This window comes from Podarcis erhardii, assembly GCF_964252035.2.
Source record: "Podarcis erhardii genome assembly, chromosome: 1".
In the NCBI taxonomy this organism is placed as follows: Eukaryota; Metazoa; Chordata; class Lepidosauria; order Squamata; family Lacertidae; genus Podarcis; species Podarcis erhardii.
In genome coordinates this window covers 12,796,318-12,814,353 of record NC_138497.1, presented here as the reverse complement: position 1 = coordinate 12,814,353, position 18,036 = coordinate 12,796,318, and the positions used below count along the sequence as shown (strand labels likewise).

Sequence of the window (18,036 nt, the reverse complement as noted above, 5' to 3'; positions counted from 1 at the left end):
GGAAATCATGACGGTGCATTTCTCCTCTCCAAACTTTCCCCGGCCCTTTGCCGGCCGGCGCAGCCCTTTTGGCTACGAGCTCCCCTCCTTCTCTGCCCGCTTCCGACCCCACCTCCCCGTCCAGCCTCCCTACCTCCTGAAAAAAGGCGCCGGCGCCGAGCAGGACACCCCCGCGGCCATCGGAGAGAGGCGGGGCCGAGGGAAGCAAGCCAATGGGCGAGGCGGGGGTAGGTGGCCACGGGGGCGGGCGCTGCCGCAGTCCTCGGGTGGGCAAGGTAGGAGCAGGCGGAGGCTGGCCGGCCGCTCTGACAATAGGGGCGGGCCGAGGGCACGACGGGGCTGGGCCCTCTGGACTCGCGCCCTCCCCAGATGTTGCGCCCGGTGCGGCTGGCACCCCCGGCACCCCCCACGCTACGCCACTGCCTGGTAAGATACAATCTAAATCAAATCCCTTATGAATACACAGTGGAAGTGAGGAACAGGTTTAAGGATTTAGATTTGGTGGACAGAGTGCCTGAAGAACTATGGATGGAGGCTCACAACATTATACAGGAGGCAGCAACGAAAACCATCCCAATGAAAAGGAAATGCAAGAAAGCAAAGTGGCTGTCCAACGAGGCCTTACAAATAGCAGGGGAGAGAAGGCAAGCAAAATGCGAGGGAGACAGAGAAAGATACAGGAAATTGAATGCAGATTTCCAAAAAATAGCAAGGAGAGATAAGAAGGCCTTCTTAAACGAGCAATGCAAAGAAATAGAGGAAAACAACAGAATGGGAAGAACTAGAGATCTGTTCAAGAAAATTGGAGATATGAAAGGAACATTTCGTTCAAAGATTACCATAATAAAGGACAAAAGTGGTAAGGACCTAACAGAAGCAGAAGACATCAAGAAGAGGTGGCAAGAATACACAGAGGAATTATACCAGAAAGATATGGATGGCTCATACACCCCAGGTAGTGGGGTTGCTGACCTTGAGCCAGACATCTTGGAGAGTGAAGTCAAATGGGCATTAGAAAGCACTGCAAATAACAAGGCCAGTGGAAGTGATGGTATTCCTGCTGAACTATTTAAAATTTTAAAAGATGATGCTGTTAAGGTGCTACACTCAATATGCCAGCAAGTTTGGAAAACTCAGCAGTGGCCAGAGGATTGGAGAAGATCAGTCTACATCCCAATCCCAAAGAAGGGCAGTGCTAAAGAATGCTCCAACTACTGCACAATTGCACTCATTTCACACGCTAGCAAGGTTATGCTTAAAATTCTACAAGGAAGGCTGAAGCAGTATGTGGACCGAGAACTCCCAGAAGTGCAAGCTGGATTTAGAAGAGGCAGAGGAACCAGAGACCAAATTGCAAACATGTGCTGGATTATGGAGAAAGCTAGAGAGTTCCAGAAAGACATCTACTTCTGCTTCATTGACTATGCAAAAGCCTTTGACTGTGTCGACCACAGCAAACTATGGCAAGTTCTTAAAGAAATGGGAGTGCCTGATCACCTCATCTGTCTCCTGAGAAATCTCTATGTGGGACAAGAAGCTAGAACTGGATATGGAACAACTGATTGGTTCAAAATTGGGAAAGGAGTACGACAAGGCTGTATTTTGTCTCCCTGCTTATTTAACTTATATGCAGAATTCATCATGCGAAAGGCTGGGCTGGATGAATCCCTAGCTGGAATTAAGATTGCTGGAAGAAATATCAACAACCTCAGATATGCACAAGCTTGATGGCAGAAAGTGAGGAGGAATTAAAGAACCTTTTATTGAGGGTGAAAGAGGAGAGCCCAAAATATGGTCTGAAGCTCAACATCAAAAAAATGAAGAACATGGCCACTGGTCCCATCACCTCCTGGCAAATAGAAGGAGAAGAAATGGAGGCAGTGAGAGATTTTACTTTCTTGGGCTCCATGATCACTGCAGATGGTGACAGCAGCCACGAAATTAAGAGACGCCTGCTTCTTGGGAGGAAAGCAATGACAAACCTAGACAGCATCTTAAAAAGTAGAGACATCACCTTGCCAACAAAGGTCCGTATAGTAAAAGCTATGGTTTTCCCAGTAGTGATGTATGGAAGTGAGATTTGGACCAGAAAGAAGGCTGATCGCCGAATAATTGATGCTTTTGAATTATGGTGCTGAAGGAGACTCTTGAGAGTCCCATGGACTGCAAGAAGATCAAACCTATCCATTCTGAAGGAAATCAGCCCTGAATGTCCACTGGAAGGACAGATCCTGAAGCTGAGGCTCCAATACTTTGGCCGCCTCATGGGAAGAGAAGACTCCCTGGAAAAGACCCTGATGTTGGGAAAGATGGAGGGCACAAGGAGAAGGGGACGACAGAGGACGAGATGGTTGGATAGTGTCTTCGAAGCTACAAACATAAGTCTGACCAAACTGTGGGAGGCAGTGGAAGACAGGAGTGCCTGGCGTGCTCTGGTCCATGGGGTCATGAAGAGTCGGACACGACTAAACGACTAAACAACAACACCTTTCGCTAATCTAACTCATGAGATTTACTAAGGTACCTCAGGCAGATTCCTAGTCAATCAGTCTTACTATTTATCCACTGCTGAAATACAGGAATAATGTTTAATTTTTATTTATCTTTTTGTAAGAAAATTTATAAACCTCCAGCTCGCGCTCTCTCTCTCACAGACACACATATATGTATATATGTATGTATGTATGTATGTACGTATTGTGGTGCTATACAACAAAATCATCAAAATAAAAAATAAATAAATTAAAAAATACAGAGCAAACTGCCACTCTATGATCAATTCTGTAAAAACTCTCAAAGAAATGAAAAGAAAGAAAAAAACATTTTCAGCAAGTAATAAAATGCCAGGATTGTAGGTGCCAAACTAATCCCAACAGGAACAAATCACTGGCGTCACCATGCTAAAAGTCTTTGTCTGCATAGCAATTGAGCAACTACGAATACCACCAGATTTTGAGCACCCAGATATGCTCTGTACATAGACCCATAATGTTTTCTGTTTGGGGGCACATGCTAAGTTGTACTATTGCATTTGGAGTCTCAAGAAAAATCCGTATTTGAAGCACTCACACTACTTCAACAGTAAAGTCAGGACCCTTAGCAAACTAAAGTTCCCGAGATCTCCACAACTGTTAAAAAGCGTGTACTACAAGTGTTCTAAATGAATGAGGGGTGTGTGTGTGTGTCCTTGCTCTTTTTCAGAGATGAAACCCAAGTTGTGCTAATTATGAGAACGAAGGCATAATCACTTACCTGGAGCATCAGCTCACAGTCTTCTCTGCCAACAAAGATCATCTCCCGAGGGAGCCGGTGGCGAATGCCTGCACTGCTCACCAGAAACCATGACGTCACACTCATTTTGGTGTTTGGCACTTCAACTTTTCACCATCCTAGATGAGAGAGAGAAAAAAAAAGTTCCAGAAAAAAAATGTGGACCAACAAAGGCAAACAAACCATGTCATCTGTTAGGAACACAAAAAGCATGACCACTAATTCCTTTACCACCGCATATGAGGGCAGATTTCAAGACCTACTTTGCTTTTTACTAATACGCAAATATCTATCAACTACGGAGTCAGGAGCTAACAGCATGCATTTAGGATTAAAGCATCCTGAGCCCAGGAATTTGTTCTGGGTTCCAAAACTGAACCGAGCTCACAGTCACAAAAACCCGCTCCTAGTTAGATATTTTGATATTGCCATTGTTAAATAACTGAGAGTCAGAAATCCCTGCGGATCTACTTCAAAATCACCCAGAGATGCACCAACAGTACAGATCCTAATGCACCCTTTGCCCACCTCTGGTCCCCCAGGTGCAGGTGTACAGAAATCTGGAGCTGTCGTTCGGCAACATTTGGAGGTCCAGATGTTCCCCAGCCCCATTCTTTGCTGACCAAAACCAGCTCTCCAGGGTTTCAGACCAGGGAGTTTCCCAACCTGGAAATGATCGAGAAGGAACCTGGGACTTTCTGTGGGCAAAGCAAATGTTCTACCACTGAGCCAGGGAGCCTCCCAACTGGTAGTTCACAGAGTTATTATAAAAGGGAAATGGAGAAAATATCCACCCAAAGCCAACCAGGAAGACAAGCAAAGGTTTGGTTAGGTTTGCTGAATTTACAAACCACTTCCCACAACAAAAAGTCCTGGAAAAACACAGAACGAAAAGATCCACTCACTGGTGATGTCCAATTGCCGAGGAAAACAAAAACAGACTTTGCCTGGAGTTGAAACATGGCAAGGTTGGCACCAGGAGGGCCTCTCCAAGGAGAGTATCAGTGGTGGGCAGAAATGACACCTTCTTTCATCACCATCCTCAGAGGTGACACATGAAAAAGGGCTTCTGATGACAATCTCAAAAGCCCAGGAGATTCGGTATGAGCCAAAGCCTGGAATCATGCTTAAAGCACTTGAGCTTGGGTCTCGAATACCTTATAGCAGTAGTTTTCAACCAGTGTGCCTTGAATGATGGTCAGGGATGCCACGGGCAACACTGGCCTCTGTCCCTCTTTCCTTCCCTCCCTCCTCTGATGCCCTCTCATGTCTCTGCCTCCCAAAGGCTTGCACAGCTGTTTGTTGCATCAGCCCTGGCTACAAGCTCTGCAGGCGAATGATACCTTCCCAGGCCCCTGTGGGGCAATTTGAGGAGGCACCTCTCTTTGGGGCAGGGGGAGCAGCTCAGAGACCAGGGGCAGCAGCTGCGACTGCCCAGAGGACTCCCAAGGAGAAGAGAGGAGGCCGAGGGAACACTCCCCAAGGGAGGGTGTTCGAAAAGGGGCAAGGGGCTGCTGACTCCCCAGGCAAGGAACGACATAACTGGGTTCCCGAGCCCCACAGGGGTACCACAGAAAAAAATGTAGTTAGTCAAGGGAGGCCTGGACTCAAAAAGGTTGAAAACCTGTGCCTTATAGGCTTTTTAAAAAGCATCCTTTCTCTTGGTCACGCTGAACTTTCAGTGCTAGGAGGATTTACATGCACAGAGCATTCAAAAAGCTGAACACAAAAGGAGAAAGGAGGCAAGGAAAACACAGAATGCTCACAGAATTCCGTGCACAACATCCACACACGGAAACAGGCAGAGCAGGTCATACGGAACAAGCCATGTCTGGGATAGATTAGAGTTGAGTGCCTTCCTTCCTGGTTACCACCTGTGCCTCACCTGGAAGGCCCACCTGATGCTCTAGGCAAGACCAAAGTACAGAGAGGCATTTCAAGTTTTGACATATAACCTGATCCTACACCTTTAACAGCAGACTGACACACAGGAATTCAGCACTCTTCCCACTCCTTATCTCCACACCTGTGGTTACAGCAAGGATGGAGCACCTGTGATCTCCAGGTGCTGTTGTTGGACTGCAGGTCCTACCAGCCCCAGCCAGCACAGCCAACAGGTAGGGGTAATGGGAGCTGTAGTCTGATCTCTGGAGGGCCAACCCATCTCATTCTTGGTGAAGACTGTTGGACTGACTGGAGGGAGCTGGGCTCAAACCCCCACTCGGTCATGGAGCTCATTAGGTGACCTGGAGTTGTCACTAGCTCTTAGCCTAACCTATGACCTGGGGAAAGGCCGTGGCTCAGTGGCTGAGCATCTGCTTTGCATCCAGAAGGTTGAAGGTTCAATCCCTGGCATCTCCAGGTAGGAATGGTCTCAGTCTGAAACCCCAGAGAGCTGGTGGCAGTGTGGGACCAGTGTGGACCAGTGTTATGACTCACTATAAACCAGCTTCCAATGTTCCGGCTTATAAATGATGGCTCAGCTGGTAGAGCATGAGACTCCTCTTAATCTCCATGTTGGGCAAAAGATTCCTGCGTTGCAGAGGGTTGGACTAGATGATCCCCGTGGTCCCTTCAGATTTTATGACTGGGGGAAGAGAGACCCTGTGTGCTGTCCTGAGCAACTTGGGGTGCAGAGGTCTAGGCTTAAAATAAACCCCATTTGTTTATTTCAAAGCACTTACAAACTGCGGAATATTCAAAACCTCTAAGTATGTAGTGCACAAAACTCCAAACATACAAAAGCAATTTCTAAAGCGTCATAAAAACAGAGATGAAAGACAGACATCTGGTCCAATCTTACGGGTCAGGGAAAAGCAAACATATATTTTATGTGCAAGACGTCCAAAGCAATTGACGGGTGATGCTTATTTTAAAAGGTAATAAATAGATGTTTCTGTGTGTTAGGCTGCTGTGAAAGTGGGGGGCAGGGAAATAAGTGTCAAGCCTATTATGTTCCAACTTCCTAGTTTTTACAAATCCCCCCTGTAAGAGGTGGGGCAGGAAATTTAACATATCAAGGGAAAAGGCTGTCTCACCACTGAGCTGATAGAGGAAGGAAGGTTCTCCTGCATGGAAGATTTCACTTGTAAATTTGCTCCCTTTGCGCCTCACTTAATTCAAAGTAGCTCCCCTCCCATGCCTCCATTCGCACATCATGCAATGTCTGATGACTGAAATAAGTACACTTTTGAATAAGTACTCTTGTTTGTAGGCTATCCAGCTATTGCTGTCTTAAGGGGCTGGATCTATCTGCTAACGTGGATTCGCAAGACACTACCTATCAAGGGCTGAAGTGAACTAAATTATTGCACCTGCAGAACAGGACTTTCACTCCCCACACTGTTGCAAAATCACAGGGAACCACCAGAGCAAATTTATGGTGCACAAAGGAGAGAGAGAGAGAGAGAAGGGGGCCATCCTGTTGCACAAGGACAAATGCTTGCACTGATGCAAGGTTAGCCTTCACAGAAATGTAGAGTTGGAAGGGACACCTAGCCTAACCCCTACAATGCTGGATTTTTCATGCAACTATAAGTGCTTTGAACATTCACAAAGCACTATGCGAAAGCGAAGTATGAAGCTAAGAAGCTGCCTTATGCCACTGGTCCATCTAACTCACTGCCTAAATTGACTGGCAGGGTCTCTCCTAGCCTCACCTGAAGATGCCAGGGGTGGGTCCTGGGTCCTCCTGCATGCCAATCAGATGCACTGCCCCTGAGCTATATAGCCCTTTCCTGGGAAACTGCTGAAACCCAGGCCTCACACTTTCCTCCTTTTGACGCTGCATTTTCCCACTCCCTCTTCCAGTGCATGCTAGGAGCTGCAGGGGCATGTTGGCATCTGTTGCTAGGAGGAAGGGAATAAACACTCTGGGCAAGAGCCCCCATTGGCCCACAAAAGCAGACACAAGTCAGAGCAGCGACTGAAGCCTGCAACTCTATTCTCTCCCCCCCCCCAACATTTTTCATTTTTCTTTTGCTCGGCGGCTGTAGCTTTAATCAGCTCGCCCTAACCCTTAGCAGCAGATTCTGCCACAACTAATGCTTATTATGGACATTTTGCCAGCAGGAGGGGAAGATTTAAAGGAAAACACACAAGCCAGGCCCACAGATCGAGCCCACCATAAGCCACCTGATTGTTTTTTTCGTTTTCTTTTTGTTGCAGGCTTTAAAAAAAGAAGAGGAGGAAGAGGAAGGGGTGAGAAGAGGAAAGGAGTTAAATGAAGCGCATGATTGGGGGGGGGGGAAGCATTGCAAGAGAAGGAGAAGGAGAGAAACCAGCACATATAACAAGCAAGAGGGAGAAAAACCAGCTCCAAAAGATGGTTAGCATTTGGTTGCCTGGTGCTACCAGATGCCAGTTCAACTGGCTGAGCCAGGCGATTCCTCCCAGATCTTGCCACCATTACAAAGCGACTGCCAGCAGCTACCCACACCCAAGGAAAGGATTGGGGGGGGGGAGAGAATCCGAAGCTTCGCCACCAGCCCTACCCAAGGTGCAACAATAAAGCCGCCAGCCAGCCAGCCGGATAAATCTGTCTCTCTTTCCAGGGGTGGGGGAGCATTCAAACCTCCAAGGGGTTGTGGATAGATAGATAAGTCGACTGGAGGGACCCTTCGTCTCTTTGTTTAGGAAGAAGTCTGGGGCTGCAGCAGGAATCCAAGCTGGCGAGCGGTGTGAATCCCTGGGAGGGGGGGGGTATTATTTTGGTAGGAAGCTAGCAGGGAGCAGCAGAATTGATCTATTGATCCCTCACCGCCAGTCCCTGCCCAAAGTGGCCTTCTGCTCTTTTATATACCTCTCTCGTCGTTGAGAGATAAAGGGAACCTCCTACCTGCCATGCTGGATGCACTGACATTCCCCTCCCCCATTATCCAACATTATCCTCCCCCCCCCCAAGGCTCCGGGGACCCCATTTGGGAGAGGACTTGGTCACAATCCACCCACAAGCTCCTCGCTTGGCCTCCCCTTCGCTTACCTGGCTGGGCTTGCGGCACCAGCGGCCATCTCTCAATGACACCTCCCCCATCTGAGATGCTCCCCCTCCTCTGTCCCCATAGATGCACCCGCTCCCATTCAAAATCTGGCCTTAGTAGCAGTAGCAGCAGCAGCAGCAGCAGCGAGCCCACCTCCTTTTGTGTCTGAGAAAGATGCGGAGGGAGGGCCTGGCCAAGCTCCACCAATTCTATACACCCCCCTCAAAATAATAATAATAATAACAATCACCTTCCACCTGCTCTCCATCCCCACCTCCTCTCCCCAGCCCCGATCCTGCAGCAGAGGGAAGCGCGCCTTTCCCTCCTCCTCCTGTGCAGTCCCCGCATGCCCGGCTCTCCAACCCCGCAGACAGGCAGGCCCTTGACCCGGCCGGGCTGGCACGGCGCATCGCAACGCGGCCAGGTGCTCCCTGCGCCTCCGGAGGCCGCAGGCCAAAGCCCAGCAGGCGCGATCAGCTGTTTCCTGTCTGCGGGGCGGCCCTGCGCGCCGGCCTGCCCGCCCGCCCGCCTGCCCCGAGGGTGGGCTCCGCCTGCCCCGACCACCACCGCCACCCCCGACTCGGCGCAGCCTTACCCGGCGTGGCGGCCCCCGGCTCTCCGCCCTCCAGCGCTGCGCCAGGTGCGGGGCGCCCGATCCAAGCCCCAGGGCGCACCGTCAGCCTCCCCTAGCCTCTCCGGATCCGGCGCTGCTGGGCTTCTGCCATGGCCGCGCACCGAGGGATCGTCCTTTCTCTCGCCCCGGGGAGGAGGACACAAGGAGCGCCGCCGCCGCCGCCGCCGCCTGCGCTCACTTGCACAGCAGGTTCCCGACGTCAGGAGGCGGCTCCTCGCTTCCCTCGCCCTCCTCCTCTCCCTCTCTCTCCCTTCCCTCCACCCCTCCCGGTACTCCCAGCCCAGCCCAGCCCAGCCCAGCCCTGCCCTTCCCTCTCGGGCTGCCTCCTCCGACTGCCAAGCCGCCAGGTTAGATCAGGTGACGCCGTCGAGGCTTCTCCGTGGCACAAGCGTCGTGCGCGCCCGTGCGCCCTCGGCGGCTTGGCGCGGGTGGCGGCGGCGGCAGCGGCGGCTTCCCCGTCTCTCCCTCTCCCTCCCTTGGCTGGTGAGGAGTTTGGTTGCGACGGCAGGGCGGGCGGAGCGGAGCGGAGCCGAGCACCCCGGGGGCGGGGGCGGGCTCGGCGAGGAGGAGCACGCGGCCGCGTTGCTTTTGCTTCTTTGAGCCCTAAGCGGCGAGACGAGAAGCTTGCGGGGAGAGGAGAGGAGAGGTGCCATTTCTTGCTTTCCAGGAGCGCCAACTTGAATAAAATATTATTCTGTCCCCCCTCCCGCGCATAATCAACCACATGTCACCGCACTCCCACACTATTTGAATGGCAATAGGCCTGGCCATTAACTTTGGGGGAGCCCAGCCCCTCAAATATTTTAATGGGTGGAGTGAGCGCGAAGGGACCTCAGCCCCTATTCGTTGGCTCCTATCTATCTATATCTATCTCTCTTTCTCTATCTATCTATCTATCTATCTATCTATATCTATCTATCATCTATCTATCTACCTATCATCTATCTATCTATCTATCTATCTATCATAGGTGCCGGGGCTCTGGGTACCCACAAAATTCCCCATGAAGGGCTTGGGTACCCACGATCGTGGAGTGAATTTGGCACTCTGTCTATCTATCTATCTATCTATCTATTATGAAAACCAGGATGCGGCCCCCTTGGCTAGTCGCCAGAAAACTGGAGGATGATCCAGGTCAGTGAAAGGGTGTGTGGGAATAATCCAGCAGTTCATCTTAAGGGTTTTTTTTGTTCCCCATACATGCATGGGTTGTGGTGGGTCACCATCATAAATAGGGCTGGTGTAGTTCTCACCTTTGAACACTGCTAAGAATTTTCTCTTGTCTTGGCCAAGTAAGGAAAGCTTTCTACTTGTTAATGATTCTACACACCGCTTTGTGTTGCACTTGGTAAAGTAAAAGTAAAAGACCGCTGGGCGGTTAAGTCCAGTGAAAGGCGACTTGAGGCAGTGGCGTAGCGTGAGGGGTGCAGGGGGGGCCGGCCGCACCGGGCGCAACATCTGGGGGTTAGGGTTAGGGGGCGCAAATCCACGGGTTAGGGGGCGCAAATTACTTGCCTTGCCCCGGGTGCTGACAACCCACGCTACGCCACTGACTTGAGGCGTATCTTGCTTTTCAGGCCAAGGGAGCCGGTGTTTGTCCACAGACAGCTTTCCAGGTCATGTGGCCAGCATGACTAAACTGCTTCTGGCGCAACCATGACGGAAGAGCACCATGACGGAAGCCAGAGCGCATGTTAATGCTGTTTACTTTCCCACCGCAGCGGTACCTATTTATCTACTTGCACTGGTGTGCTTTCGAACTGCTAGATTGGCAGAAGCTGGGACAGAGCAACGGGAGCTCACCACCGTCGCAGGGATTCGAACTGCGGACCTTCTAATCAGCAAGCCCAAGAGGTTTGGTGATTTAGACCACAGCACCACCCTACCATTGCAGTTGGTATTGTGACCCAGAAAAAGTTGGTGCAAAAAGATCTATGGATCAGCTGGGGTGGTTAATCATTCCTTAAAATGCATGCGAGGAATCATAAAGTTGGAAGGGACTCCGAGGGTCATCTAGTCCGGCCCCCTGCAATGCAGGTATCACAGATAAAGCATCCATGACAGGTGGCCATCCAACCTCTGCTTAGAAACCTCCAATGAAGGATAGTCCACAACCTCTCAAGGGAGACCCGAGGAGCTCAAGGTGGCATAGACGGCTTTCCCCTTCCTCACTGGAACTCTGCAACAACCGTGTGAGGTAGTTGAGGCTGAGGTAGTGAATAGCCCAAGGTTACCCAGTGGGCTTTTTAGGGTCTGAAGAAATCGAAGAAAAGTGGTTTCAAGCATTTCCATGCACCTAACACCCTGGCGGGTGGTGCTGTGGGTTAAACCACTGAGCCTAGGACTTGCCGATCAGAAGGTCGGTGGTTCGAATCCCCGTGACGGGGTGAGCTCCCCTTACCTTTACCTAACACCCTGGCATCTTCAGTTCCAGCTTTGTATGAGCCACAGCCAAATCAGATAGCTTAGATAATTGACTTTTCTATTGGGGATTGTGCACTTTGCTTTCACATCACCTTTCCATTCAGAAGGGCCTTTGCTGACTATCGCAGCGCCTTGATCTCCTTTAGTGCCGTAGTGCTACCAGGTAGGCAGCCTTGATGTTGCTGCCATCCAGCTAATTAGGAGAATATTTTTGGGCCCAGTGATCTGGTGCAGGGATTAGCTGAGCAGGTTGGAGTTCCTCTCAAATCACGTTACTTCGCTGAGCCCTGTGACAGAATCACTTGGAATGATACTCCTTGATGGAATGTATTTAACAGTGATCAAGGAGGGATTGGGCTAATCTTTGGGGTTTGCAATTCTATGCAAATACTTCGTTAACAAAAGATGCCATGTTTATAACAAAGGGAATAGTTGTAAGTAACTCATTTGTTGGTGTGCATTATTATTATTTTTAGTTTCTGATGGTGTTTGTTGAAAATTTGTTGATTGCAATTACAGTATATCCCACTGTTTTCTCCAAGGAGCTCAAAGTGGCACACATGGTTGTCCTCCTCCTCATTTGATCCCCACAACAAGCGCCACCCGCATCCTAATAATCCCATAATAAATACCTGTCTGGAAGCACCCTTCATACTAGAGAATGTCTCTCAGGGTCTGGGTTTAGCACCCCTACTTTAAGAATGAATAGGCAGTCACTAGAGTAGTCTTCTGCAGTTTTCTGGTTTGCCAAACCCCATTGAACATCAAGGTGTATCATCAAATTATTGCTTCCTTAATGCTGTTTAAGTGGCTAGTCAATAAATCCTTTGTTGAGGAGATTGCATGTTGAGGAGATTGTGTTGGCTGATGGGAGGTGAAGGATAAAGAAGATGGTCATTTGATACCAGAAGATCTCAGGTCTGTGGATGGTAAAACTGACCTACCAAATCTCTCATTGTCATGTAGTGCAGTTTGTCAGAGAAGCTCAGAGAAGCGCTAAAGGCAACTGAAATCTGGTCCCCCCCCCCCCAAAAAAAGGACCACCTCTTCTATTCATTCCCTGTGATATGCATGACAGCATCACTGGCGTTCATTAACACCACTACATAAACAAGATTTGTAATTTTCTGTCCTTGGGGTTGCATACATTTGAAAAGAAATTCTGCTTCATTGTCACGGACTGACTGGATACAGAGGGGAAAAGGCTCAGAAGACAGGAAGGAGGTGTTGGAAGCTGAAGAGGTTAACAGGGTTTAGTGAGCCGGAAGAGTCTATGGCAGAGCAGAGGCGTAGGAAGGTCAGGTGGTACCTGGTGCAGAAAATTTCTTGTCACACCCCCCCCCCCCACACACACATTGTGGGGGTTTTTTGTGGGGGGTTTTGGCTTGCAAAAATGGTTTTACGTCATTTCATATTTTCTTACAAAGGGATGTGGATTCTGGGCCCCTGATAACAAATAGACGACTGTGGACAGATACTTAAATCTACAGGATGGATTGTGTTTTGGCTCCACTGAATTGAAATTTCAGCCTTTGTGACATATGAAAACGGCCAAGTAAACAGTTATTTTCGTGGAGGAGGGTCAAGATATTAATTGATATGCATGAAATTTCAGATATAGCTATATAATCCCTAGTGTAGTAAAATAAGACCTTTGGAGCAGGCATTTTAAAAAAAGTTTTTTTATGAAGCGCCCTAAGGTAAAGGTAAAGGGACCCCTGACCATTAGGTCCAGTCGTGGCCGATTCTGGGGTTGCAGCGCTCATCTCGCTTTATTGGCCAAGGGAGCCAGAGTACAGCTTCCGGGTTATGTGGCCAGCATGACTAAGCCGCTTCTGGCGAACCAGAGCAGCGCACGGAAACGCCGTTTACCTTCCCGCCGGAGCGGTACCTATTTATCTTTTTTTTAAAAAAAAAATAAGTTTTTATTAAGATTTTAAAGGTTACAGAAAAAAAAGAAAAGAAAACAATCAAGGCAGAAAAAGAAAAAAAAACAATATATATCATCAAAAAACAGAAAAAAGAAAAAAGAAATAAAAAACAAGTCAAACCTTTAACTCACTTACTTACATTCACTTATTTCCTTGACATCCTCACGCCTCCCATTTTTGTATTCTAATTCAATTAAATATTCCAGCAAATCCTTCCAACTTTGTTTTTATCCTAATAATTTATCTTAACATATTATAATTTTACCTTCTCTCTTTCACCAATTCATTTTTACTTAATCCTTTATATCCTTTCTGCTAAAACCACATAATTTTTTTCCCCAACATCTTTCTAACATTCCTTAATTTTACAATATTTCTGAAGATAAACTTTAAATTTCTTCCACTCTTCTTCCACCAACTCTTCTCCTTGGTCTCGGATTCTGCCAGTCGCGATACCTATTTATCTACTTGCACTTTGACGTGCTTTCAAACTGCTAGGTTGGCAGGAGCAGGGACTGAGCAATGGGAGCTCACCCCGTTGTGGGGATTCAAACTGCCGACCTTCTGATCGGCAAGTCCTAGGCTCTGTGGTTTAACCCACAGCGCCACCTGCGTCCGATGAACCGCCCTAGTAGGGCAGTAATTGTTCCTTGATAAGCTGTCAAAAGAAAAAACCCATGATGGCACTGGGACGGAATGCCCCCCCGCCCCCCCTTCCTACGCCCCTGTGGCAGAGAGAAGTCAAGAATCAGAGGCAGAAGCTGACGGAGGGAAGCCAAAAGGCAGAGATGAGTCAGGCTGGTGAAGAAGCATGGGTGTCTCCCCCTCCTGCTGCGACCAGCTACCCTCACGCCTGGTCTCCCAGGACCAGGAGAGGTATGAAGTGGGAGGAGCAAAGGCAGGTGTGCCAGCGTAGTCTCAGGTTACTTGGGAAGGACTTGGGGGGAACAGATTTAGGCACTTGTGTTAAGGTGGGGACCTTCAGCCTCCACAACTGCCTCACAGGGGCGGGACCTACCAGAGAAGAGTTGCTCATTAGGCACTCCTGAACAGACCTTGTTTCTTCTAATTAAGAATGTACTTTTCATACTCTGTGTGATTTATTGCTGGCTTGCTCCTAACATTCATGAACCAAGGTTGTTGTTTTCCCCCAGCCTAAAAAATTCCTCTACATTCAGAAGGGAGATACCTGGCTGACCAGCTAAGGCAGTGTGCGCACTATACTTTTAGAGCACGTTCAAAACACATTCTTCTTCCCCTCAAAGAATTCTGGGCATTGCAGTTTACTTGCAGTTATAGTTCCCCGCAAACCTTAACACACTACAGTGCCTGGAATTCCTTGAGAGGAGAAATGCGCTTTGAATGTGAAGGACAAAAATGTTTTCACCTGGCGTTAAAGGATTGCAGTGTGGGAGCCAGGCAAGTCTCTCTAGGGAGAGAAGGCTAAGTTTGTAGACTCAGCAGTGCCGTCCCTGCCAGGTGCCCAGCACCTGTGGCACCCACCTCACTCGGCCTAATAGAGCCTGCCCTGCTTTTTGCTGCTCCAGCTCCCAGACATCTTTCATTGGCCTTAACACTTCCTCCAGATCTCCCAAGATACTGCTGACTACCCCCTCTGTCCTGAGTCACTGACCTGCCTGTCACACTCTCCATTTCTCAGACCTTTCATTAACCACCCAGTTCCCTGTGAGCCATGATGATGATGTTGTAGTAACTCGCTATTACATTAGCGCACCACGAACTATATCATTTTCTATGGATGTCCATTGCAGTTTCCCTTTATCCAACATTGGAGCCACTTCGCTTGAAACTTAACTTTATTTAAACAGACTTTGCCACCCAGCTGAGCTTAATTTAGTCTTCTCACTCAGCAATGGGCAGTTTCAAATTGGAATTGACGGATAGAATAGAAACTGGAAAAGCCCCAGAGGGGTTTGTTTATTTTGATCGATTTACTGTTTTCGTTTCTTCATACCCGCCCCCCCCCAAAAAATAAAATTTCCAAGAATAAATTTGCATTATTACAATAAGTGTAATAATACAACTCTGGCCAGTGTAGAAGTTTCAGCACCAATAAATATTTTTAGAAGGAAGCGTGTATCTGCTTCAGGTGCAACCTGAACAACGAGGGCTATTTGGTGGTGATCCTCTGAAGCAAAGGAGGTGTACGTGCTGCCAGAATCATAGAATTGTAGAGTTGGAAGGGACCACGAGGGTCATCTAGCCCTGCCCCCTGCAGTGCAGGATTCTTCTGCCAAATGTGGGATTCAAACCCAACACCCTGAGATTAAGAATCTCGTGCTCTACCAACTGAGCTATTCCTGAAGTTAAGTCGCCTGGTCCTGAGCCTTTGGACCAGCTTCAATGGGCATGGAATGTCAGCAAGGAAAAGGAAAATAAAAAGCAGGGGATGGGATGGAGAGACAGCAACTCTGATCGGAGAACACTCCATGCTGCAACATTTTGTTGCAGATCCCACTTGCCGTGTAAAAACCCAGCTGGAAGGTTAGTCATTTTGTGGGCGGTAATCCTAGAATCTGCTGCAGAGTGACGCCTGGCTTTTGTTTAAAACAGGTTTGACATCGTCCTCCTCCTGTTATGGTTGCCTGTAGGGAACGAGATCATTAATCATGCATGTACATCCGAGGGTCATAATCACTCAGGACAAGGCCGTCTGTGCAAACCAGGATGAGGCTACTGAGTAATATTCATTATTTATTGTCTAGCCCTTCAATACAGGTATATCCTCCCTTCCCTAGGGTAATTCCACACACACACACACACACCCAAGAAACAACAACTCCACCCCCCAACGCACACATACTTTTTTATTTATTTACTTACTTTTCTTGAGGATAATGAGTGGGATTTACAATATCAAAAGTTCATGGGCGAGCCTGATTTTAAAAATGCATTCTGCTTTGCATGCATCATTTTGGACGCAGCTGGAGGATGCTGAGGGTTTATCATAGTTGCTTTTTCTTTTCTTTTCAAGGAGCAGTAGACCGGTGTTTGACAGTCATCTGGTGTTCCTGAGCACACTCCCTGGGGTCGTCCTAGCCTCTTGTGGCCTGCTTGTAAAACTGCATTATTTATTTATTTTATGCATTATATATATAATTCCAATAATAAAGCACATAAAAGCTGTTCCAAGTGGAAGAGAAGGGCATGAATTTAGCAAAAGAGGTGGCATATCATTTTTGTAACCTGCTTTGACCCCCCCCCCCAATCAAGTGATATGTACATTTTATATAATGATAAAGGGAGCCGGCGTACAGCTTCCGGGTCATGTGGCCAGCATGACTAAACCGCTTCTGGCAAAACAGAGCAGCGCACGGAAATGGCGTTTACCTTCCTGCTGGAGCGGTACCTATTTATCTACTTGCACTGGCATGCTTTGGAACTGTTAGGTTGGCAGGAGCTGGGACCAAGCAATGGGAGCTCACCCCGTCGCAGGGATTCAAACCACCGACCTTCTGATTGGCAAGTCCTAGGCTCTGTGGTTTAACCCACAGCACCACCCACGTCCCTTTATAGAATGATAGGGTTGCCATATTTCAAAAAGTAAAAACTGGGACACCCAGAAAGTTGTAATGTCCGGGAAAATCTGAACGTTTGGCAGCCCTATGTACTGATGCTAGCTTCTATTACCTATCTTTGAAAAAAAATAATGGATGCCAAAGGTGGATGTCTATGGAGAGACATTTATTGAGAAATATAAGCTGCCTTGCTTAACCAGCACAGCTGTCTTAATTGCTTTCTCGGGTGGTCTTCAGAAAACCTCACCTTCTGCCCAGTGGTTTCATCCACTAACTTCTGCCAGCCAACTTCCACAGGGTTTCATGCTGTTGGTGTATTGCCAAAATAAACTTGAAAGGATCCTTGAAGCACGCCTAAAACATCCGCTTAGCCATGAGAATTCTCCCCAGCCACAGGCATCTTTATCAGGGCATATCTGGAGGAGATACCATGAATTGTGAGGCAGTCAGGGTTGGTCAGTGTGTGCCATAATAAGCCTGTGAGTCTGTCTCTCTCTGGCCAGATGGCCGAAGGGAGCAGAGATATGCACATAGCTCTTCAGGCCACTACTGTTATGCAACTTGTAATGTAAATAATAAAGACTTTAGAGAAAAAATTGGATGAGTGAGGTGGTTATTCCTGTCATGGGAATCCACCAAGAGAGGAGTGGACTGCTGCTGCTGCTGCTGCTGCTGCTGCTGCTGCTGTGAAGATGTAGGAAGACTTTCTGAGTAACTCTTCTGAGAGGAAGAAAAGAACCCCAAGAGCTCACACATACAACCAATATTATTCATATAAGCTGCTTAAAAGCCATTTGGGCATGTGAGTGGTACATAAATTAAAGATGGAATATCAACCAATTTCGCTTCGCATATCCCTTCCATGCTCAGGCACACACATTTTGCCTCTGCCACATTCAAAACCTCTATTCACATTTACCGGTATTCCCAGGCTTCTACCCACAAATTTCTACTGGCTTCTGTCAACCGGCTTCTGAAGGTGAATTTCAGCCACCTTCCATCCCCAGACACCAGCCTCTTCAGACAGATTTGTTGCACAGTCCTAGTTCTTCTTACTTCTGTGGCAATTGCTCGTAGCCGAGTAAGATTGTCTTCCATGAAAATGATTTTAACAGTGAGTCCATAAGTGACTGTGGAGGCCAGTTCTGGATTCACATGTCCTTTCACAGTGGGGACAGAGGTTTCTGGGCGGGAGCTGATCATGGTAAGGGTTTGCCAAACGTGCCTTCCTCTTAGCTTGCTTCTCCTTTTTGCCCTGA

The 18,036-nt window shown here is 48.2% G+C and overlaps 1 protein-coding gene across 5 annotated transcripts in view; it reads right to left on the bottom strand.

Moving 5' to 3' along the window:
• CEP170B (centrosomal protein 170B) overlaps positions 1-9,138 on the bottom strand; it is a 92,825-nt gene extending 83,687 nt beyond the window's left edge. For 4 of the 5 annotated variants that reach the window (XR_014155555.1, XM_081858334.1, XM_081858335.1 and 1 more), the window contains exons 1-2: positions 8,845-9,138; positions 3,253-3,389 (exon numbers count right to left, since the gene is read on the bottom strand). Coding sequence is in view for 4 of the 5 variants with exons in the window: in XM_081858334.1 (XP_081714460.1) it covers positions 3,253-3,357 (105 nt within the window). In the remaining variant the exon portion in view is untranslated. The remainder of the gene's footprint in view (positions 1-3,252; positions 3,390-8,844) is intronic. The other variant, XM_081858336.1, reaches the window with a different exon arrangement.
• Positions 9,139-18,036: the final 8,898 nt, after the last annotated feature.